Source organism: Entamoeba histolytica, genomic scaffold (assembly GCF_000208925.1).
Source record: "Entamoeba histolytica HM-1:IMSS scf_1104750518239 genomic scaffold, whole genome shotgun sequence".
Lineage (NCBI taxonomy): Eukaryota > Evosea > Mastigamoebida > Endamoebidae > Entamoeba > Entamoeba histolytica.
The window spans coordinates 1-16,575 of NW_001914881.1; the positions used below are offsets into that span (position 1 = coordinate 1).

General features: G+C 25.2%; 11 protein-coding genes across 11 annotated transcripts, besides 2 other annotated features; 5 read left to right on the forward strand and 6 right to left on the reverse strand.

The window, feature by feature from the left end:
- Positions 1 to 1,433: 1,433 nt before the first annotated feature.
- On the reverse strand, positions 1,434 to 1,740 carry EHI_126860 (uncharacterized protein; the record flags this gene model as incomplete). Its single annotated transcript, XM_001913470.1, has 2 exons — positions 1,434 to 1,620; positions 1,676 to 1,740. The coding sequence occupies 2 exons, from the start codon at positions 1,738 to 1,740 to the stop codon at positions 1,434 to 1,436; spliced, it is 252 nt and encodes an 83-aa protein (XP_001913505.1).
- Positions 1,741 to 2,421: 681 nt separating this feature from the next.
- Positions 2,422 to 2,695: a repeat region.
- Positions 2,696 to 2,838: 143 nt separating this feature from the next.
- Positions 2,839 to 3,007: a repeat region.
- A 141-nt stretch (positions 3,008 to 3,148) lies between these two features.
- Positions 3,149 to 3,466, reverse strand: EHI_126870 (40S ribosomal protein S21, putative; the record flags this gene model as incomplete). The annotated part of the gene is made up of 2 exons (XM_646446.1): positions 3,149 to 3,365; positions 3,423 to 3,466. 2 exons carry the CDS (start codon positions 3,464 to 3,466, stop codon positions 3,149 to 3,151), a joined length of 261 nt encoding a protein of 86 aa, XP_651538.1.
- A 263-nt stretch (positions 3,467 to 3,729) lies between these two features.
- EHI_126880 (methionine aminopeptidase, putative) lies at positions 3,730 to 4,971 on the reverse strand (the record flags this gene model as incomplete). Its single annotated transcript, XM_646447.2, has 1 exon — positions 3,730 to 4,971. The coding sequence occupies one exon, from the start codon at positions 4,969 to 4,971 to the stop codon at positions 3,730 to 3,732; it is 1,242 nt and encodes a 413-aa protein (XP_651539.2).
- A 278-nt stretch (positions 4,972 to 5,249) lies between these two features.
- On the reverse strand, positions 5,250 to 6,119 carry EHI_126890 (uncharacterized protein; the record flags this gene model as incomplete). Its single annotated transcript, XM_646448.1, has 1 exon — positions 5,250 to 6,119. The coding sequence occupies one exon, from the start codon at positions 6,117 to 6,119 to the stop codon at positions 5,250 to 5,252; it is 870 nt and encodes a 289-aa protein (XP_651540.1).
- A 190-nt stretch (positions 6,120 to 6,309) lies between these two features.
- On the reverse strand, positions 6,310 to 7,107 carry EHI_126900 (uncharacterized protein; the record flags this gene model as incomplete). Its single annotated transcript, XM_646449.1, has 1 exon — positions 6,310 to 7,107. One exon carries the CDS (start codon positions 7,105 to 7,107, stop codon positions 6,310 to 6,312), a length of 798 nt encoding a protein of 265 aa, XP_651541.1.
- Positions 7,108 to 8,421: 1,314 nt separating this feature from the next.
- Positions 8,422 to 9,114, forward strand: EHI_126910 (uncharacterized protein; the record flags this gene model as incomplete). The annotated part of the gene is made up of 1 exon (XM_646450.1): positions 8,422 to 9,114. The coding sequence occupies one exon, from the start codon at positions 8,422 to 8,424 to the stop codon at positions 9,112 to 9,114; it is 693 nt and encodes a 230-aa protein (XP_651542.1).
- A 1,763-nt stretch (positions 9,115 to 10,877) lies between these two features.
- EHI_126920 (asparaginyl-tRNA synthetase, putative) lies at positions 10,878 to 12,254 on the reverse strand (the record flags this gene model as incomplete). The annotated part of the gene is made up of 1 exon (XM_646451.2): positions 10,878 to 12,254. One exon carries the CDS (start codon positions 12,252 to 12,254, stop codon positions 10,899 to 10,901), a length of 1,356 nt encoding a protein of 451 aa, XP_651543.1. The 3' UTR covers positions 10,878 to 10,898.
- A 535-nt stretch (positions 12,255 to 12,789) lies between these two features.
- Positions 12,790 to 13,956, forward strand: EHI_126930 (serine/threonine protein phosphatase type 5, putative; the record flags this gene model as incomplete). Its single annotated transcript, XM_646452.1, has 1 exon — positions 12,790 to 13,956. The coding sequence occupies one exon, from the start codon at positions 12,790 to 12,792 to the stop codon at positions 13,954 to 13,956; it is 1,167 nt and encodes a 388-aa protein (XP_651544.1).
- Positions 13,957 to 14,139: 183 nt separating this feature from the next.
- Positions 14,140 to 14,769, forward strand: EHI_126940 (uncharacterized protein; the record flags this gene model as incomplete). Its single annotated transcript, XM_646453.1, has 1 exon — positions 14,140 to 14,769. The coding sequence occupies one exon, from the start codon at positions 14,140 to 14,142 to the stop codon at positions 14,767 to 14,769; it is 630 nt and encodes a 209-aa protein (XP_651545.1).
- Positions 14,770 to 14,958: 189 nt separating this feature from the next.
- On the forward strand, positions 14,959 to 16,017 carry EHI_126950 (uncharacterized protein; the record flags this gene model as incomplete). Its single annotated transcript, XM_646454.1, has 1 exon — positions 14,959 to 16,017. The coding sequence occupies one exon, from the start codon at positions 14,959 to 14,961 to the stop codon at positions 16,015 to 16,017; it is 1,059 nt and encodes a 352-aa protein (XP_651546.1).
- A 110-nt stretch (positions 16,018 to 16,127) lies between these two features.
- On the forward strand, positions 16,128 to 16,559 carry EHI_126960 (Synbindin, putative; the record flags this gene model as incomplete). Its single annotated transcript, XM_646455.1, has 1 exon — positions 16,128 to 16,559. The coding sequence occupies one exon, from the start codon at positions 16,128 to 16,130 to the stop codon at positions 16,557 to 16,559; it is 432 nt and encodes a 143-aa protein (XP_651547.1).
- Between the last annotated feature and the right edge of the window lie 16 nt (positions 16,560 to 16,575).

Below are 16,575 nucleotides of genomic sequence, written 5' to 3' on the forward strand. Positions count from 1 at the left end.
TAACTCATATGAATTGAATGGACATAAAAATAATAAGTACATTATTAAAATAGAATAAGAATAAAATAATTAATAAAGTGGAAAGAATAGAAAAAGAGAAAGGGAATGATAAATAAATAATGAGCAGATAAAAAAGTGAAGATGTGAAATAAAGATTGTAAAGAATCAATGGCAAATTAATAAAATACCAAATAAGAATATTTAAATAAATTAATATTTTATTAGAAATAAAATTAAATTGATATTTTATAATGAAATATAATTATAATGTTATCAAAATAACTATTTCTTGAATAATTCAAATATATTTATTGATGTTATATATAAATATTTCATTATTTCCTACTTATTATTTTCTCAATTCATTTAAAAGCATAACTTTAATTTATAATTAAAAAATAATAGTATCAAAGAATATAAATTTGATAATCAATACCATCCTTTAATTATCTTTAAATATGATAATTATATTCAATTGTTATTGATTTTCTTAATTTATATTTTAAAATAAATTGTATTTTATTTCTTTATTCACTTCTTTAATATTCATAAAACAATTTCTTGATGCTTTTTATTCTTCTTTAATTCTTCTTCTCATTCAATGAAACGTCTGTTTCAAAATGAAGTGTTGATGATGGAATATGAATTGATGTTAATGAAAAATATTTATTAAAAACATGACTAATCCTATTGATTTCACATGTAATAGTAGTGTATTTCAACATTTTATTATATTTTATATATATTACATTATTTTACTTTTCTCTCTCTTTTAAATTTACTGAATGATATTACATATTTACTTCTTCATCATTCTTCAAATATTTCTTCATTATCAGTAAAAATAAGAAACGATTCAATACTATCAAATACTATTATTGAATATTGTTGTAAATGAAATTGAAATGAAATGAAAACTCATTCTATATTTCATTGGAACCTTTTAACTTCCATTTTCTTTTATCCAAATTACATAACACTTTAATATTAACCAAACATTATGATGTTTATTTTTTATTTGATACTTTTATTAATTCCTTATAATTTATATATTGGCTATATGAACAGATTATGACCCACATACTCTATACTCACTAGAAGAGTTTTTTGAAATAAATAACCTCTATCAAACGTATTTTTTTTGATAAATACTTATTTTTATTAATCCTTCCTTGAAAAAGTTAATATTTTTTATATATTTTTATTTATTTAATTAAAATGAATAAACAATAAGAAATACGATAAATTGAAAGTCATTTATTTTTCTTTGAATCAACTGTTTCTTATTCAAAATTAAAAATAATATAAGAAGAAACAATATCACTAAACAAAAAATGCGATACTACCGAAATGGACTTTAAAAAATATATTTTTAGTGAAGAAAATTCTTTAAAATGTGCAATTAACAAGTCAATTATACAATAATTAAAGTATTAAAAAACTGAATCAAATAAACTATCATCAAGATATTCTTCTTCACTTTCATTACTTTCAAATATACAATTATCACAATAACATGAATTAACTGAATCAAATGGTACTGGCTGTGTTGAACGAGGAGGAACTGGAAGACTTTCTTCATCAATAAGATGTTCAGAAGGAGAATTGCCAGTAGAGGCTCTAAAAAATAAGTACTTTTACTACTCTATTTCTTTTTATTAATCAAAAAACAAACGAAAAAGAATAATTAGCAGATGGACGTACTACAATAGGAACAAAAAATTGACATGATGGATTCATTCGATGAAATAAAGAGTAATTTTTCCGATAAATGAATTTATAGTTCCATCTGTAAAAAAAAGTAATTCTGAGATGTGATATTTTTAGTATGACTCCTTTATTCAAAACTTCTATAACATTCTTTGTCTTTTTCTTTTTTATCATTTCCTTTTCTTGAAATTAGATTTATTTTATTCAATCTAGTAAGTTAGTTTTTTTTAAAAAAGAATGACTTCGTTAAACCATTTGAAAGAAAATAAAAAAGTAAGTGGCATTATAAACATAATTATAACACATAAAATTTTTTTTTCTAAAAATATGATGATGTGGTAGCCACAAAAAAATTTTAATGAAAAATTTAATTCCTATTCTCAGATGGTAACGATTTTTCTATGGATTTTTCTTCAGTTTATAATTTCGTATTTTACTGCTATTCTTTTTTTTTGACTTTTCCAGTTGCGTTCTAGATCTACAGAATAAAAATATTCATTTAAAAAAAGTACTAATGATAAAATCATAAAGGATACTATTTCCAAAAGTATTTTTCTTTTACATTATTTTTATTCAAAAACTATTTATTTCTTTTATCTATTCAAATTTTTTTGATATTTATAAAACTAAACAGAGTAAATTCCTTCATACAATATATAGAACAAAATTTTAAATATACAAATTCAAAATAACAAAATTTTAACTAAATAAATAATAATTAATTATTTATGTATTAATAGAATTTTCATCTATTCTTCCTAGTTTAGGGGAGTCTAATACTATCTTTTTGCTTTTTTTTAAAGGGTAGTTTTAGTTTCTTTGTTTAATTTATTCTTTAAATTTTTCTTGGAAAATTAAAAAAAACACTCCTTTATTTTATTTCTTTCTATTAAATTTTTCTCAAACTTCATCTGTTTATTTTGTTTTTTTATCTTATTGCTTGATTTTTATTTAAATTTTAAATAATTTCATTTTCTTTATTTTAATTTAATTTATGAAAGAGAGAAGAAAACATTTCATTACCACTATATTATTATGATTAATTTTCTTTTCGTATTAACCACATCTTAGCAAATCCTTTTCCTTGGATAATATCTATTTCTTAATTTCTTTATTTATAAATACTATTTCTTATAGTACAATAAGTAATATTCAACCAAAATAAATTGTTACACCATTTGTAGCATTAACTAATACATTTCTAATTCAAATCCAACGTCATAACCAGATAATAAGTATGAGAGTCGAAGTTTGAATTTGTATTAATGTTTATGTAGCGTTTCATATCTACCACCTTCAACCTCAAGAATAATACATAATAAATAAACCAAATACAAATTATCAATAACATTTTATATTTTGTTTTTAAAAAACATAAATAAAAAAACAATAAAAAAGAACAAGTAATTAAGTCATAAAAAAAATCAGACAACGTCAATTAGATCATCATGTTCTTTGGAACAACGGTCTTAAGGAATCCGTCCTTTTGGAATTGTCTATTAAGTGAATGATCAGAAATACCATCCTTTCTGACACTTCCTTTAACAGTGTAAACAGTTGATTCTGGTAAAATAACACCATTTTCATTAACGTGTGGAACTAAAATTTGAACAGCAGCATGATCATCGGCAGCGATCAAAGTATGAGTAACGGAACTATAAAGTTAATACTCTTATTATTTTAATAAACAAGGTTATAACTTATAAACAAACCAGTGTCTTGGGATATAGAGTTCAATCTTTTTGTTGCTAGCCATGGACGTTGACAACTGATTTGATTAGATCTGGGGGTTTATAAGAAATACTAGGTTTTTTTATTTCTTTTCTTTTTAACTTTCTAATAGTTCTTTTTCTATAAACCTAATTTTTTTTCATTTTAACTATATTTTAATTTATAAATTAATCATAATAAAACAATATTTCTTTATACTTACAAATTAACAAAAGACCGTTATAATGAAAATATTATTTTAAAATTCAAAAAAGAAAGAATATCAAATATAACAAAGCCAAAATGAATTTAATAATCAAAACTTCTTGAAAGAACTTCCTTACAAGTTGGCTTAAGATAAATGGTATGCTCAAATTGTGCAACATAACTTCCGTGACAATCTGATAATGGTGGATATGCATTAACACATCCATCATCAACAAGGAATTTAAATGGCATTTGCCATTTAGCAAATCCAATTTTGTCAACATATCTTCTACAAAAAGCTAATGTCTTGAAATTAGCGTCAAGAGCATGAAGTAATCTCTTTGCATTTCCATCTCTAACTGGATAATCAAATGCATTAGCATCAACCATATAATGAGAAGCAGGTCCTGAGTCATCAACACGTCCTCTGCCAGTAGTAGCAAATGTTTCAAGAGCATAAACTTCACCTTCTTCCATTTTAGTTTGAGGTCCACCTTTACAAATTGGAATAGATTTACCAGCATGAACAGCATATGAACCAACCATATGTCCAGAAAGGTTTCTAACTGGTTGTAATTGATAAGTTTTTCCTTTAATTTCAACTTCATAACTGCTCATAACTTCTTCAATAGCATCACCTATATCACATAATCTAACATCAACACCAATATTTTTAATACCTGTATTAGTAGCATCTTTAGAGCAATCAAGAATTGGTTGTAAAGCAGGATCCCAAGTCATGGTAAAAGCTGAATCAATTAAATGACCATTAACATGTACTCCAAAATCAATTTTAACAACATCATCAGTTTTATAGAATGATAATGGATCATTTGGATTTGGTGTGAAATGTGCTGCACATGAATTTACAGAAAGACCACAAGGAAAAGCCATACCTCGTTCTGTAGTATTTACTCCATCAACTTCACATTCTTCTCTAACTTTTCTCTCAATATTTTCTGCAACAAAAAGATCTGACATTCCTGGTTTAATCCATTGTTGAGCCCATTGTCTAACACTTTTATGAATTGCTGCAGCTTTTCTATAATCTTCAATATCAATTAATGCTCTTTCACGTTCTCTAGCTTCAGCACTTGTGAATCTTTGTAAGTTCCATTCTTGTGTATATTGCATATTTTCTCCTTCTGGGAAACATTTTTCATCTTTATACATAGTAGATAAAGTTTCAGTTGGTTCTTTAATTTCAGGTGGAATTACTGATGGATCAACTGGTGCAGCTGGTGTATTTGGTTTAACACTTGAAGTTGCTGGTTTTTTATTAGCTTTTGAACCAGATTTTTTAGACTTAGAAGTTTTTGAATGTGGTTTTCCCGTAGCTTGCATTATTAGTTGTTTTGAAAATGAACAAATTTAAAGATTGAAAGGGTTGAAGTACTTCATCGAATTTGATTTTTTGTGACTTGATTTGTTAAAAAGATACCAGTCATTGCCATTTGTAAAGACGTGGATTATTTTGTTATTTATTCAAAGAATGAAAGTTCCTTTATTGATATTTTATGACTTTATTTTAATATATTGGCACCCAATATTTATTAAATTTGGACCAAACCAAAGGATAAGTCAGATAACTTCTATTCCTTCAAAAAGAATTGAAAATAAAATTAATTAACTGTATCAACACTTTCTGGAAGTTTTTGATATTCAAATGAATCTTCTATCCCTTTAATTTCTTTAAGTTCTAATTCCCTTTCTTTACGATCAACAATTGGTGGAAGTGAAGCAACAAATGCAAATGTACTCATTAACACATAAAGACAAATTCCTAAATGGAAAAACCCATTTTGGTCCCAATCTTCAAACCGAAAATTAGTAGCTTCAAATATAAAAGCTCCAAGTGCTACAAAATCAGCAATAAGATGAAGAACATATCCTGAATTACGAGTAAATATAAAAACAAGTTGAGTAATTCCCATAATAAAACCAAAGAGAATAGCATATGATCCAATATAAAGAAATGTATCATATTTCCAACAAGCAATAAGATGAATATAAGCTAAAATAATTAAAAAAGGAGTCATCCAAAGACATGTCTTTTTATTACAATCCCAAAATGCTTGAAAAAATCTAAACATTAAAGCTACTAATAAAAAAAGATAAAGACAATACCAAAGTCCTCCAATAATTCCACCTGGTATTTTTAATCCATGAACAATAAATCCTAATGTCGCTCCAATAGAAAGTGTTATATCAAAACACATCATCCATATTTTATTAATTAAATTATGTGAACCACGTGTTTTTGAAAATATTACTACTATAAAAGAAAGAATACAAAGACATGCAATGAGAAGATTAGTAAATCCAGTCACTCGTTCATTTGGACTATAATTTAATTCAATTTGATGATTTTCAATTAGATCAAAAAACCCTTTAAATGCAAAATGAATTTTTTTACACTTTGTTCCTATAAATTTAAAGGGATTAATAGAAAGTTTAAGTACAGTTAAGATACCTTCACCAATTTTTTGCATCTGAAACTATTATTTTAAAAAAATCATAGAAACAAGATTTATTTTTGGTACCTCAAAAATTGTTTATTGATTTATACTAAGAAAATTAATTAATTGTATTGTTAATGTTTTTTTTTTTTTCTTTAATTAAATATTTCTTATCAAAATAAATAATTAATAACTAAAATAATTGAATCAGCCATTAACCTCTTCAATCTAATTTCGTTTTTCCTTTTTTTGATGATGATAAAGAGATTGTACTAAATGAAATTGTATTCACTAATACATAAAAGGAAACTCCAAGATGGAAAAACCCATTTTTATCCCAATTTCCATATCTAATAGAAGTTATTTGAACTATAACAGATATAAGTCCAATTAAATCACTAAAAGAATAAAGAATATATTTACCACTACGAGTACAGATATGAACGAAATGTATGAATCCCATAAACAATCCAAAAAAGAGAACATAAACCCCAATAAAAAGGAATTTGTCATAATACCAACATGCAATAATATCAAAATAACCAAAAACTATTAACTGTGGTAACATTAACAAAAATACAGTTACACTACATTCCCAAAATACTTGGAAAAATCTTAACATCAATGCTATAATTAAAAATGTATAAAGGCAATACCAAAGCCCTTCAAGAATATCTGAAGGAATAGCAAATGCATGAACAATAAAACCGAAAAACGCCCCTAGAGATAAAGCAAAATTAAAAATAATCATCCAAAATTTATTCATTGATTGATAAACTCCACATGCTTTCTTATGTGACAATATTATTAATGAAAAAATACAAACACCTACAATAAGAAGGTTAGTATATCCTGTGACTCTTTCATTGCCTTTAGCATTTAATTCAAATGCTTGGTTTTTAATCATATCATAAAACCTACCAACAGAATATACAATCTTTTGATATTTTGCTTCAAAAAATTCTTCAGGTTTTAATCCAATAGAAATAACCTTTAATATACCCTCTTTGATAGCCTGCATCTGAAAATTTTCATCTTAAAAAGTGAATATGTTCTATTTGATTCTAAAATTAAAGTATTATGATTTATACTATTTTCTATTATTTTTGATTTTCATTTCATAGTAATGGAATTATAAATAATTTTGTTATTTAAATATAAAATAAAATAATAGGATTTATAATATTGATTTATAGTTTATGAATAAATATAAATAAGAGGACAAAATTAATTTTGTGTATTGACAAAGACTAATATCATATATAAAATCTATTTAGTACATAGACTAAAAGACTTATTGATTGTTATAAAAAAATATAATATAATTTTTATCAACTTTTCAAAGTAATTGAAAAAATAGTTTGTATCTCTACAATCATAAAAAATTGTAAAACAACTACTTTAACCTTTCAATGATTAACTTTTATTTTTTCTTTTAAACTAAATTCTTTTATTTACCTCAAAGCTTCGCTTGAGAAATGAATGTTTCAAGATTTTAGTATAAGACTGATTTTTTTAATAGCGAAGTTTAATTTAAATAGTTATGAATAAAATTGTTTAATTTTTATTGTAAATTTCATAAAAATAAAAGAAATACAAACCGAGGTATGAATGAAGTAAAGAATGAAGAATATCTAATTATTTATGTATAATTAATTATTTAGTTACTTGTAAGATAGAGAATAAGAGGAGTAATATCCATTTTTTTTTTTGAGAAATTATTCAACAACTAGGAAAAAATTAAAGGAAATTTAAGATTATTTATAACATAGAGAAACAAGAATTTTGGTTTTTCGTAAAAAAAAAATACTTCAAATAATTAAATAATGTTAACCAAGAATTTTACTGGAAAGAAAAATGGTTCACAAAATTTATTAGAGATGAGAAAATAATAAAGAAAGTTCTATTTATTTTAGGGGTTATATGTTATTTAGAATTAGAATTACTTTAAATTAAAATCTAAAGTTGTATTATTTTTATTTTTACTGAAAATTGCATTAAATTCATGTCTTGTATTTTTCAAAAACATTAGTTTTAAAAATAAAACGTAAATATCGGTATGAATAAGCAAAAAGAAAGTCTAAAAAAAACAAAATAACAAAAGATATAGAAAAAACCATAAAATAAAACACTGGTTCGAAAGATAATGTTGATTCTTTTTTATTTAAAAATAATGAAAGAATAAATCATTGAATATTCCACTTGGTTCTTTTGAAATGTTCTAAACAAAAAATACTTTGGATATATATAGTATCTGGTTGAGATAAATATTACATTCATGGCGTTATAATATAAACCCTGAGTCATAGATCTGACCTCATTTGCTTATTCATTCATGGACTCAATTCAGATTCAATCTTCAAAAAATGATTTTAGTATATCTCAAGATGAAAAATCAACAAATTGCCAGAAGTCTCATGGGTCTGAAAGAAAAAAGTTTAAAAAGGATGAAGCAAAATATACTCTTAAAAAGAGAGAAATGAAGAACCTTGAAAGTTACCAACAAGCAGCATTACTCTGTTTAATGAATTCTAAGTGTTCTTTTTCAGTAGAACATCCAGGAAAACAATCAAAAGTTACAGTTACTATGCCACGTTTAGTTAATCTTTATATAGATAAACAAGAAATAGAAGTTGCAAAACTTGCAGATACTCAAAGTCAATTAATTATGAAGAAAGAGGTTGCAGGAGGAGTTAGTCAAACTACCTCAACAAGAAGGTATGAAAAGAATAAGAGAATATTTACACAGAACTTTCTATTCGATCTTTGTCTAGAATATGGGTTTTGGTTTGAATCAAAACCATCTAGAAAATCAAAAAAATCACATCAAATGGAGAGAATTACTCGTATATATTATAAAGATACATATTTAATGAATCAAACAAAAATGATGGAACTTGGAAAAGCTGTAAATTCTTTTTTATTTAGTAATATTATAAATGATAAACGAGTAACTATTAACCAAAACAATAGTAAATTATCTGATATAAAGAAGTCATTTGGATTGAATGATATATTGTTCATGTAATTAATTTGTTAATTTATTTTTTATAGACATGAAGTATTCTTCTAATTTAATCTAAAAGTGAAAAAAATAGGGATATAAAATTTCCTCTTTATGAGAAGTTTTTGATTTTTTCTTAAAAATAGATTATTATTTAGTTATTTACAGTACAATTAAATTATTATTTATTAAGTTATTTTAATTTTAGCATTGAACCAAAAATTTATCATTTATAGTTGGTATTAAATATCTTTATGTTGTTTATAATGTCTTTAATATATCATCACTTTTATTATTTCTTATTCATATATTTCATTTATTAACTGATTTGTTTCTCTAATAATATGAAAATTTACTTATGTAAACTATTTATTTAAAGTTATAACCATACAATTGATAAAAAAAATAATCATTTAATACAATTTTATTGTTTTGACATATTTAAAACATTTTTAATAAGGATTTATGTAAAAATATTAATATAAAGTAAATGATTTGTTCATTTTTAAAATTAAAACTTTATTTTTGTTAGAGTATTTGTGAGTTATGGGAAAAAAGAATAACATGAGATAAAAAATGATTTAATAAATAATATTATAAATGAGTCTTATTTTTATTAAATCAGCATTAAAACCAAATAGTTAAAAAAATAAATGAAAGAGTATTAAATATAGAATGTGTTTGCTTTTTTACTTTTTGTCTATCATTATCAAAACTTATTGATTTAAAATAGAAAGGAATCAAAACAAATAAAAGGGTTATTGTTAATTGATTATTCTGCATCTTTAATAAGAGTTTAGTTTAATTCAACCACACCTTTATCATTTATCCTTTTATAAAGTTTCTTCTCTTTTTAATATTTGAAATAAATATAAGTTTATTTCTACATCACAAAAAATGTAATAAAAATCACATAGAACTAATTATATACCAACAAATTGATTTAGATAACATTACCATTAACATTACTATAGTCATTATCAACAAAACAATATTCATAATCACTTTATTACATTTTATTATATTTAAATTTACTATATCCAATTCTCATTTCAACACACGTATAATTAAAATAAAAGTAATTAGTATAAGTGCAAATACCATAATACAGGTAGAAGGGTTAACCAACATTGTTATGAGAATAACCAAGACAAAGGGAAAATATATAAGAATAAAAGATATTACAAAAAAAACAAAAAAAAGGCAAAAAGAGATGAAGAAATTAACAGAATAGTAAAAAAAAAAAGAAATTAAATAAGTAAGAAGAAGAACAAGTAGAAATATATATTTAAAATGGAGAATAAAAGAAGAAATTGAAGTAGAAGAAGAAAATCAGATATAAATTGAAAGATAAAATAAAGAAATTCAAGAATTAATCTGTAATTCTTTTAAATATCATATTTCTTTGTATTGTATGTATAATCTTAAATAAAGAATAGAATTTATTATTTCATATTTATATTCTTCAATTCAGAAATACATTTTTAAATTTAGTAAATAAAAAATGTTACGGTTTACTCATTCTTCTCAACCAATTAAATAAGTTTATGAAAATTAAATCACCAGTAATTAAAAAGTGAGAAAACATACAAAGAAATATGAAATATTAACTCTATTTTATTCGATATAATGTTCATTTTATTAATTTACTATAAAACAATCTTCTGTTAAAATGACTTTAACTATTTTTTTAAACAAATAAAGTAATTTTTAAATTTTATACTGAATTTCTATTTAAACTAATTCTTATTTTTTCAATTAAAACTTATTGTAAAAATAACAAAGAATCAACCAAAAAAATCAAATAATTATGGCTCACATCTCTCAAGATATCTTGGGTACAAACAGACCTTTCTAATATGGTCTTCTCCAAGTAACCACATAACTAAACGTTCAACTCCAAGACCATAACCTCCATGTGGGCAAGAACCATACTTTCTTTGTTGAGTATACCAATAATATGGGTCTGGGTTTAATCCATTTGCTTTGTAAGCACCCATAAGTTCATCATAGTTCCAAATTCTCATTGAACCACCAACAATTTCACCTACACCTGGCATTAAAAGATCAACAGACTCAGTTAAATCTGGATGACCTGGAACTTTAGACATATAAAATGCCTTCATCTTACTTGGGAAATGAATCATGAAAATTGGACATCCAATTTCATCAGTCATTTGTCTTTCTGGTTTTTCAGAAATATCTTCACCATATTCAAATGGTTTATCTTTGTTAAGAATTCCATGATCATTACAATATTTAATGGCATCAGCATAAGTCATTCTTTTGAATGGTCTAGTTGGTAGTTTTAAATGTGGATTCATCTTTCTAATTTTGTCACCATGAACAGCCATAACATTATCAATAACAGTACAAACAAGATCTTCAAGATGGTTCAAAAGATCTTCAAATGAAATAAATGGAAGTTCTGCTTCAAGATGAAGATATTCAGCAAGATGTCTAACAGTTCTTGATTGTTCAGCTCTGTATGATGAAAGCATACAGAATGATTTTCCAAGAGAAGCAATAACAGACTCAAGATATAATTGAGAAGATTGAGTTAAATAAGCTGGTTCATTGAAATATTGAAGTTTAAATAATGTAGAACCACCTTCACATTGAGTCTTAACAATTGTTGGTGGTTGGATTTCAGTAAAATGATTATCATGATAATATTTTCTAAAATACCATTGAATTTCAGATCTTAATTGAAGAACTTGTTGAGTATGTTCAGATCTAATTACAATATGTCTATTTTGCATTTTTTGTGGAATAGAAGAATCTTTATTAATAATATTCTCAAGATCAATTGGTGATTCTCCAATAACTTTCCATTCAGTAACTTGCATTTCAAGATTTAATATATCAGCAATTTCAGGTGGATGATTCTTACCAGCATAAGCATTAAGTCTACCTGTAATTTCAAGTGAACATTCACGAGTTAATAATTTAACTTTTTCTGGTTCACAAAGCTCTTTGCCAAAAATAACACATTGACAATATCCAGAACCATCTCTTAATTCAACAAAAATAAGAGTCTTACGAGCTTTACGAATATGATATGCCCATCCTTTGAAAGTTACAAGTTTACCTTCAAGTCCAGCAGCATCACGAATGTTACAAACAATTGGTGTTTCAACAGGTGTAGTAGTAGCTTCAGTCATTTATTGATTAATTATTATTCTTCTAACCCTTTTATAGGGTTTCTATTTAATCATTTAAAAAACTAAATACTACTGTATCAAAAAATTTTTATTTCATTTTTCTGGTTTGTTTCGTGGTGTAAACTCATGTCTACGTCTTTGAAAAAGGGTTTTTTTATTACTTCATCTTATCACATTCTTTCGGGAATTTTTTAATAAGGGTTTTATTCTTAATGATTCAATTTTCCTTTATTCATAAAATTCATGATAAATATCGTTGTATTATTATAGTAAATTTGGTCAATAATTACAAATAACAAACTTAAGAAAAGGAAATATCTAATTTGATGAATATTATCAATTAAGTAATAAATCACTCATTCAAATATTCTTTTTAGAAAATGTAATATATGACAATAAAATTATATACCAAAAATTTTAGTTTGGTGGTTTGATAAAATAAAGAAAATGAAACTTGTCAGTTCTTTTGAAATTCGAACTTCAAAAAAAAGTCAACTTATAAATTTTAATTCTTTGTGAATAAAAAAGAAAGAAAATGAAATGGATTTATGTGGTAAGTTATTTATTATTTTTCAGTATTATTATTTCGGGGATAACAATATTTACTATTAAACCAGAATCATCAAATTTTTTAATTTTATTATTCTTTCCTTCAGTCTTATCATTGTTAATTCCTTATATTCATCGACCCTTTAAGTTACCAGAACAATCTTCATCAATGTCTCCTAGAATTGCTTATTCTTTGATTCAGTCTTTAAAAACTAAAATTCTTCCTAAACAAGACTTTATTCGACTCACTCAATGGGCTACTAGGACCATGAAAATAAGACCATCATTAGTTTATATTCCTACACGTCTTCCAACTACTGTAATAGGAGATGTTCATGGTCAATATGAAGAAATTGTACAAGTATTTTCACAAGGAATAAATAATCGGCAATATTTATTTAATGGAGATTATGTTGATCGAGGTAAACAAGGAATTGAAGTTATTACTGCATTAATGGGAGCACTTTGTTCATCACCAGAAACAATATTTCTTGCTCGTGGTAATCATGAAGATCCTGAATTACATTGGATGTATGGATTTAAAAATGAATGTTTAGGTAAATATGATACTGAAACATATCAGGTGATTTGTGAATTTTTCAAATCACTTCCTTATGCACATGTGATAGGCACTTCTGTTTTTGTTGTTCATGGAGGTATTCCACCACAACCAATTACATTGAATGATATTAATAATTTACCTCGAGGAAATATTTTTATGCAAGATGCTAATGTACCTGAATTAGCAGCGAATTTACTTTGGTCAGATCCACAAAATAATGAAGGTGCTTGTAATTCTATTCGTGGTATTGGATGTAAATTTGGTCCAGATATTGTTAATCGTTTCTTAAGTGATAATAATTTATCATTAATTATAAGAAGTCATGAAGTAAAAACTCAAGGATTTGAATATACAGATAACCATAAAGTTCTTACTATATTTAGTGCTAGTCATTATGGAGGTGGAAGAAATAATGCAGCCGTTGCACAAGTTATGTTTACCTCTAACTTTAGATCACCAAAAGTTGATATTGTTGTATTAGGTCATGGAGTATTACCAGTAAATTCAGAAACACCGCACCAAGTAATACTAGCAATATTAGCAATTATTTTTATTGTTCTTGTTGATTATTTAATGGTGATGCTTTCATAAATTCATTTTTAACTATTAAGTATTTGCGTTATGATTTTATTTTTCAAATCTCCCAAAAATATTTTTCTCTTTTGTTTTTAACTGCAAACAATAAACTATAATTTATAGTAAATTATTACTACAAATATAATAAAACATTTATTTTTTCCAAAAATTAAACTCGAAATTTCTAAAGTTAAGCCAATGAGCACAAATCCACCTCCTAATGGCTCTATCTCTAGTGGCCCTCAACAAAATACTCCTATTCCTGAAAGGAATGTTCAAGGACAACCTCTCTATCAATCTTATCAACCACCTACACAACCTCCTCAATATCAAAGTTATGGACAATCACAATATTCAGGAGCACCTCCAATGTTTCAAAGCCATGGAAATTATCCATCATATCAATCACAACCATCTATAGGAATTCAACAAAGAGTAGCATCACAACAAAATGTTTATGATATTTCTTATATTCAATCAAATATTGAACAATATTTACAATTTTATTATACAGACGACGAAATTGTAAGAGAATTAGAAAAAAAATCAGTGCAACGTGAAACAACATTATACATTCTTACTAAACTCAAAGAACAAAATCCTGGTTATTTTAAAGCCTATGAATTTAGACTGGCTTTAAAAAGTCAAATCTCTCGTTATAATGAAATCATACAACTATATCTTGCTACCTCAGCACAACAAGAACAAATCCCAATTCAACCACAACAACCTATAACTCAACAATATCCAAAAGATGTATATTCTGACTACAATGGTGGAAGTTACATTTCTGGTCCTTATGGGGGTGATCAATCAGTTGGTATGTAAAATTTAATTTTTCATATTTGAATTATTCTTTTTTTTAAGAAAAAAACTAAAACCCTTCATTTTGTTTTTCTTTTATCTTCTTCATTTTAATTATAAGTTTATTATAATTATTTATTATCTAAGAAAAAAGTTGTTGTCTCGTAGTTTCTTTAAAAGAACTTCATTATTACTATTTCATCATCAAAAACAATGTTCAATTTAAAGCTTGACCAACCCTCTCAACAACAACAAAACACAAACAATTTATTTAATGGTTTTGGTTCTACACCAACTATTACTAAAACACAATCTTCAGACACATTACACCCTTTTCAAAATCCTTTTGTTTTTCCTATGAAAAGTTCAAGTATTATTAGTGGTGATAATGCAATTAAAGAAAAAGAACAAACCCAAACAAAAGAGTTACATACTGAAATAAAACCAAAAACTAAATTAACAAATTATGAACCTGAAGATGGTCAGTTTATAGACTGTGATGACGATGATGATGACTGTAGTAGTATTTCAATGAATGATGATAGTTCTACGTCAGCAAGTGAAATAGAAATAGAAAAAGGAGAAAAGAAAAAAGGAGATAATGTTAATAACATTAGCATTGACCAATTAATGAAAACTAGTATAAGTCCTGTTGAACTTCGATTTAACCCTGGACAAACCAATGACTTTAAACCAGAATTCCAAATAACACCACAATATTTTTCAGAACAAAGTATTGAAAAACCAACCAATGACAAACAAACAAATGGTTTTGCTTTTAATTTTCAACAAGAATGTAAAACAAATACAATTTCTTCCCAACAACAAAATCCATTCCTTTTACAAACTAATGGAAATCTTTCTAATCAACAACAATCAACTCCATTTGGATTTGTCCAACCAACAACTCAATTCACTTTTTCAAATATAAATTTAATGGCAAGTAATGACAAAAGGAAAGAAAAGATAGACAAAATAGTAAACAATTACGTTGGAAAAAAAATAACACCATTTGATGAAGAAAAAGATAAAGAAATTATTCAGAAGCTAAGAGAAAAGAATGTCCCATTAATTATTGAGCCAGACTTTATTAAAGTTGTAGGAGAAAAATACTATAATATGATAAAAAATGTTAATACTCTTGATGAGTTAAATACCATTATTAAACCAATGGTAGAAAGTCTTGGTGCTCAATGGGAAGAATTCATTTCGTTATTTAAATATAGTACACCAGAAGATTTATTTGATCATCTTATACAATCAATGAATTAAACAACCTCAATAGAGTGTTATTAATTGAACGAAAGAATAAAATTGGTTTAAAAAAAAATTAATAGAAAATAGTATTTTTATAACAAAAAAAGAACTTTAAAAAATAAAACATGAATGTTCAAATTTATAGTGTCATTATTATCAATAAAACAGGTACTCTTCAGTGGATGAGAGATTTTAGTGAAAAACCAACTAAAAGAACTGAAAATGATCCATTATATTTAGCATCATCTTTTCATGGATTTAGTGTAGTTGCAAGTCAGATAAATCCATTATTAAAAGAGAGTGATGGAATTCAAAAAATACAAACAAGTAATTTTTCATTACAATGTTTACATACACAAACTGGAGTTGAGTTTTTAGTTATAGCTTCACCTCAATCAGCACCAGTTCTTGGAGAATTTTTATCACAATTATATATTCTTTATACGGACTACGTATTAAAAAATCCATTTATTATTTCAGAAATGATTATTAAATCAAAGAAATTTGAAACTAAAGTCAGAGAATTAGTAACTTCATTAAAAGGAAATTCACAATAATAATTCATATTTTTGT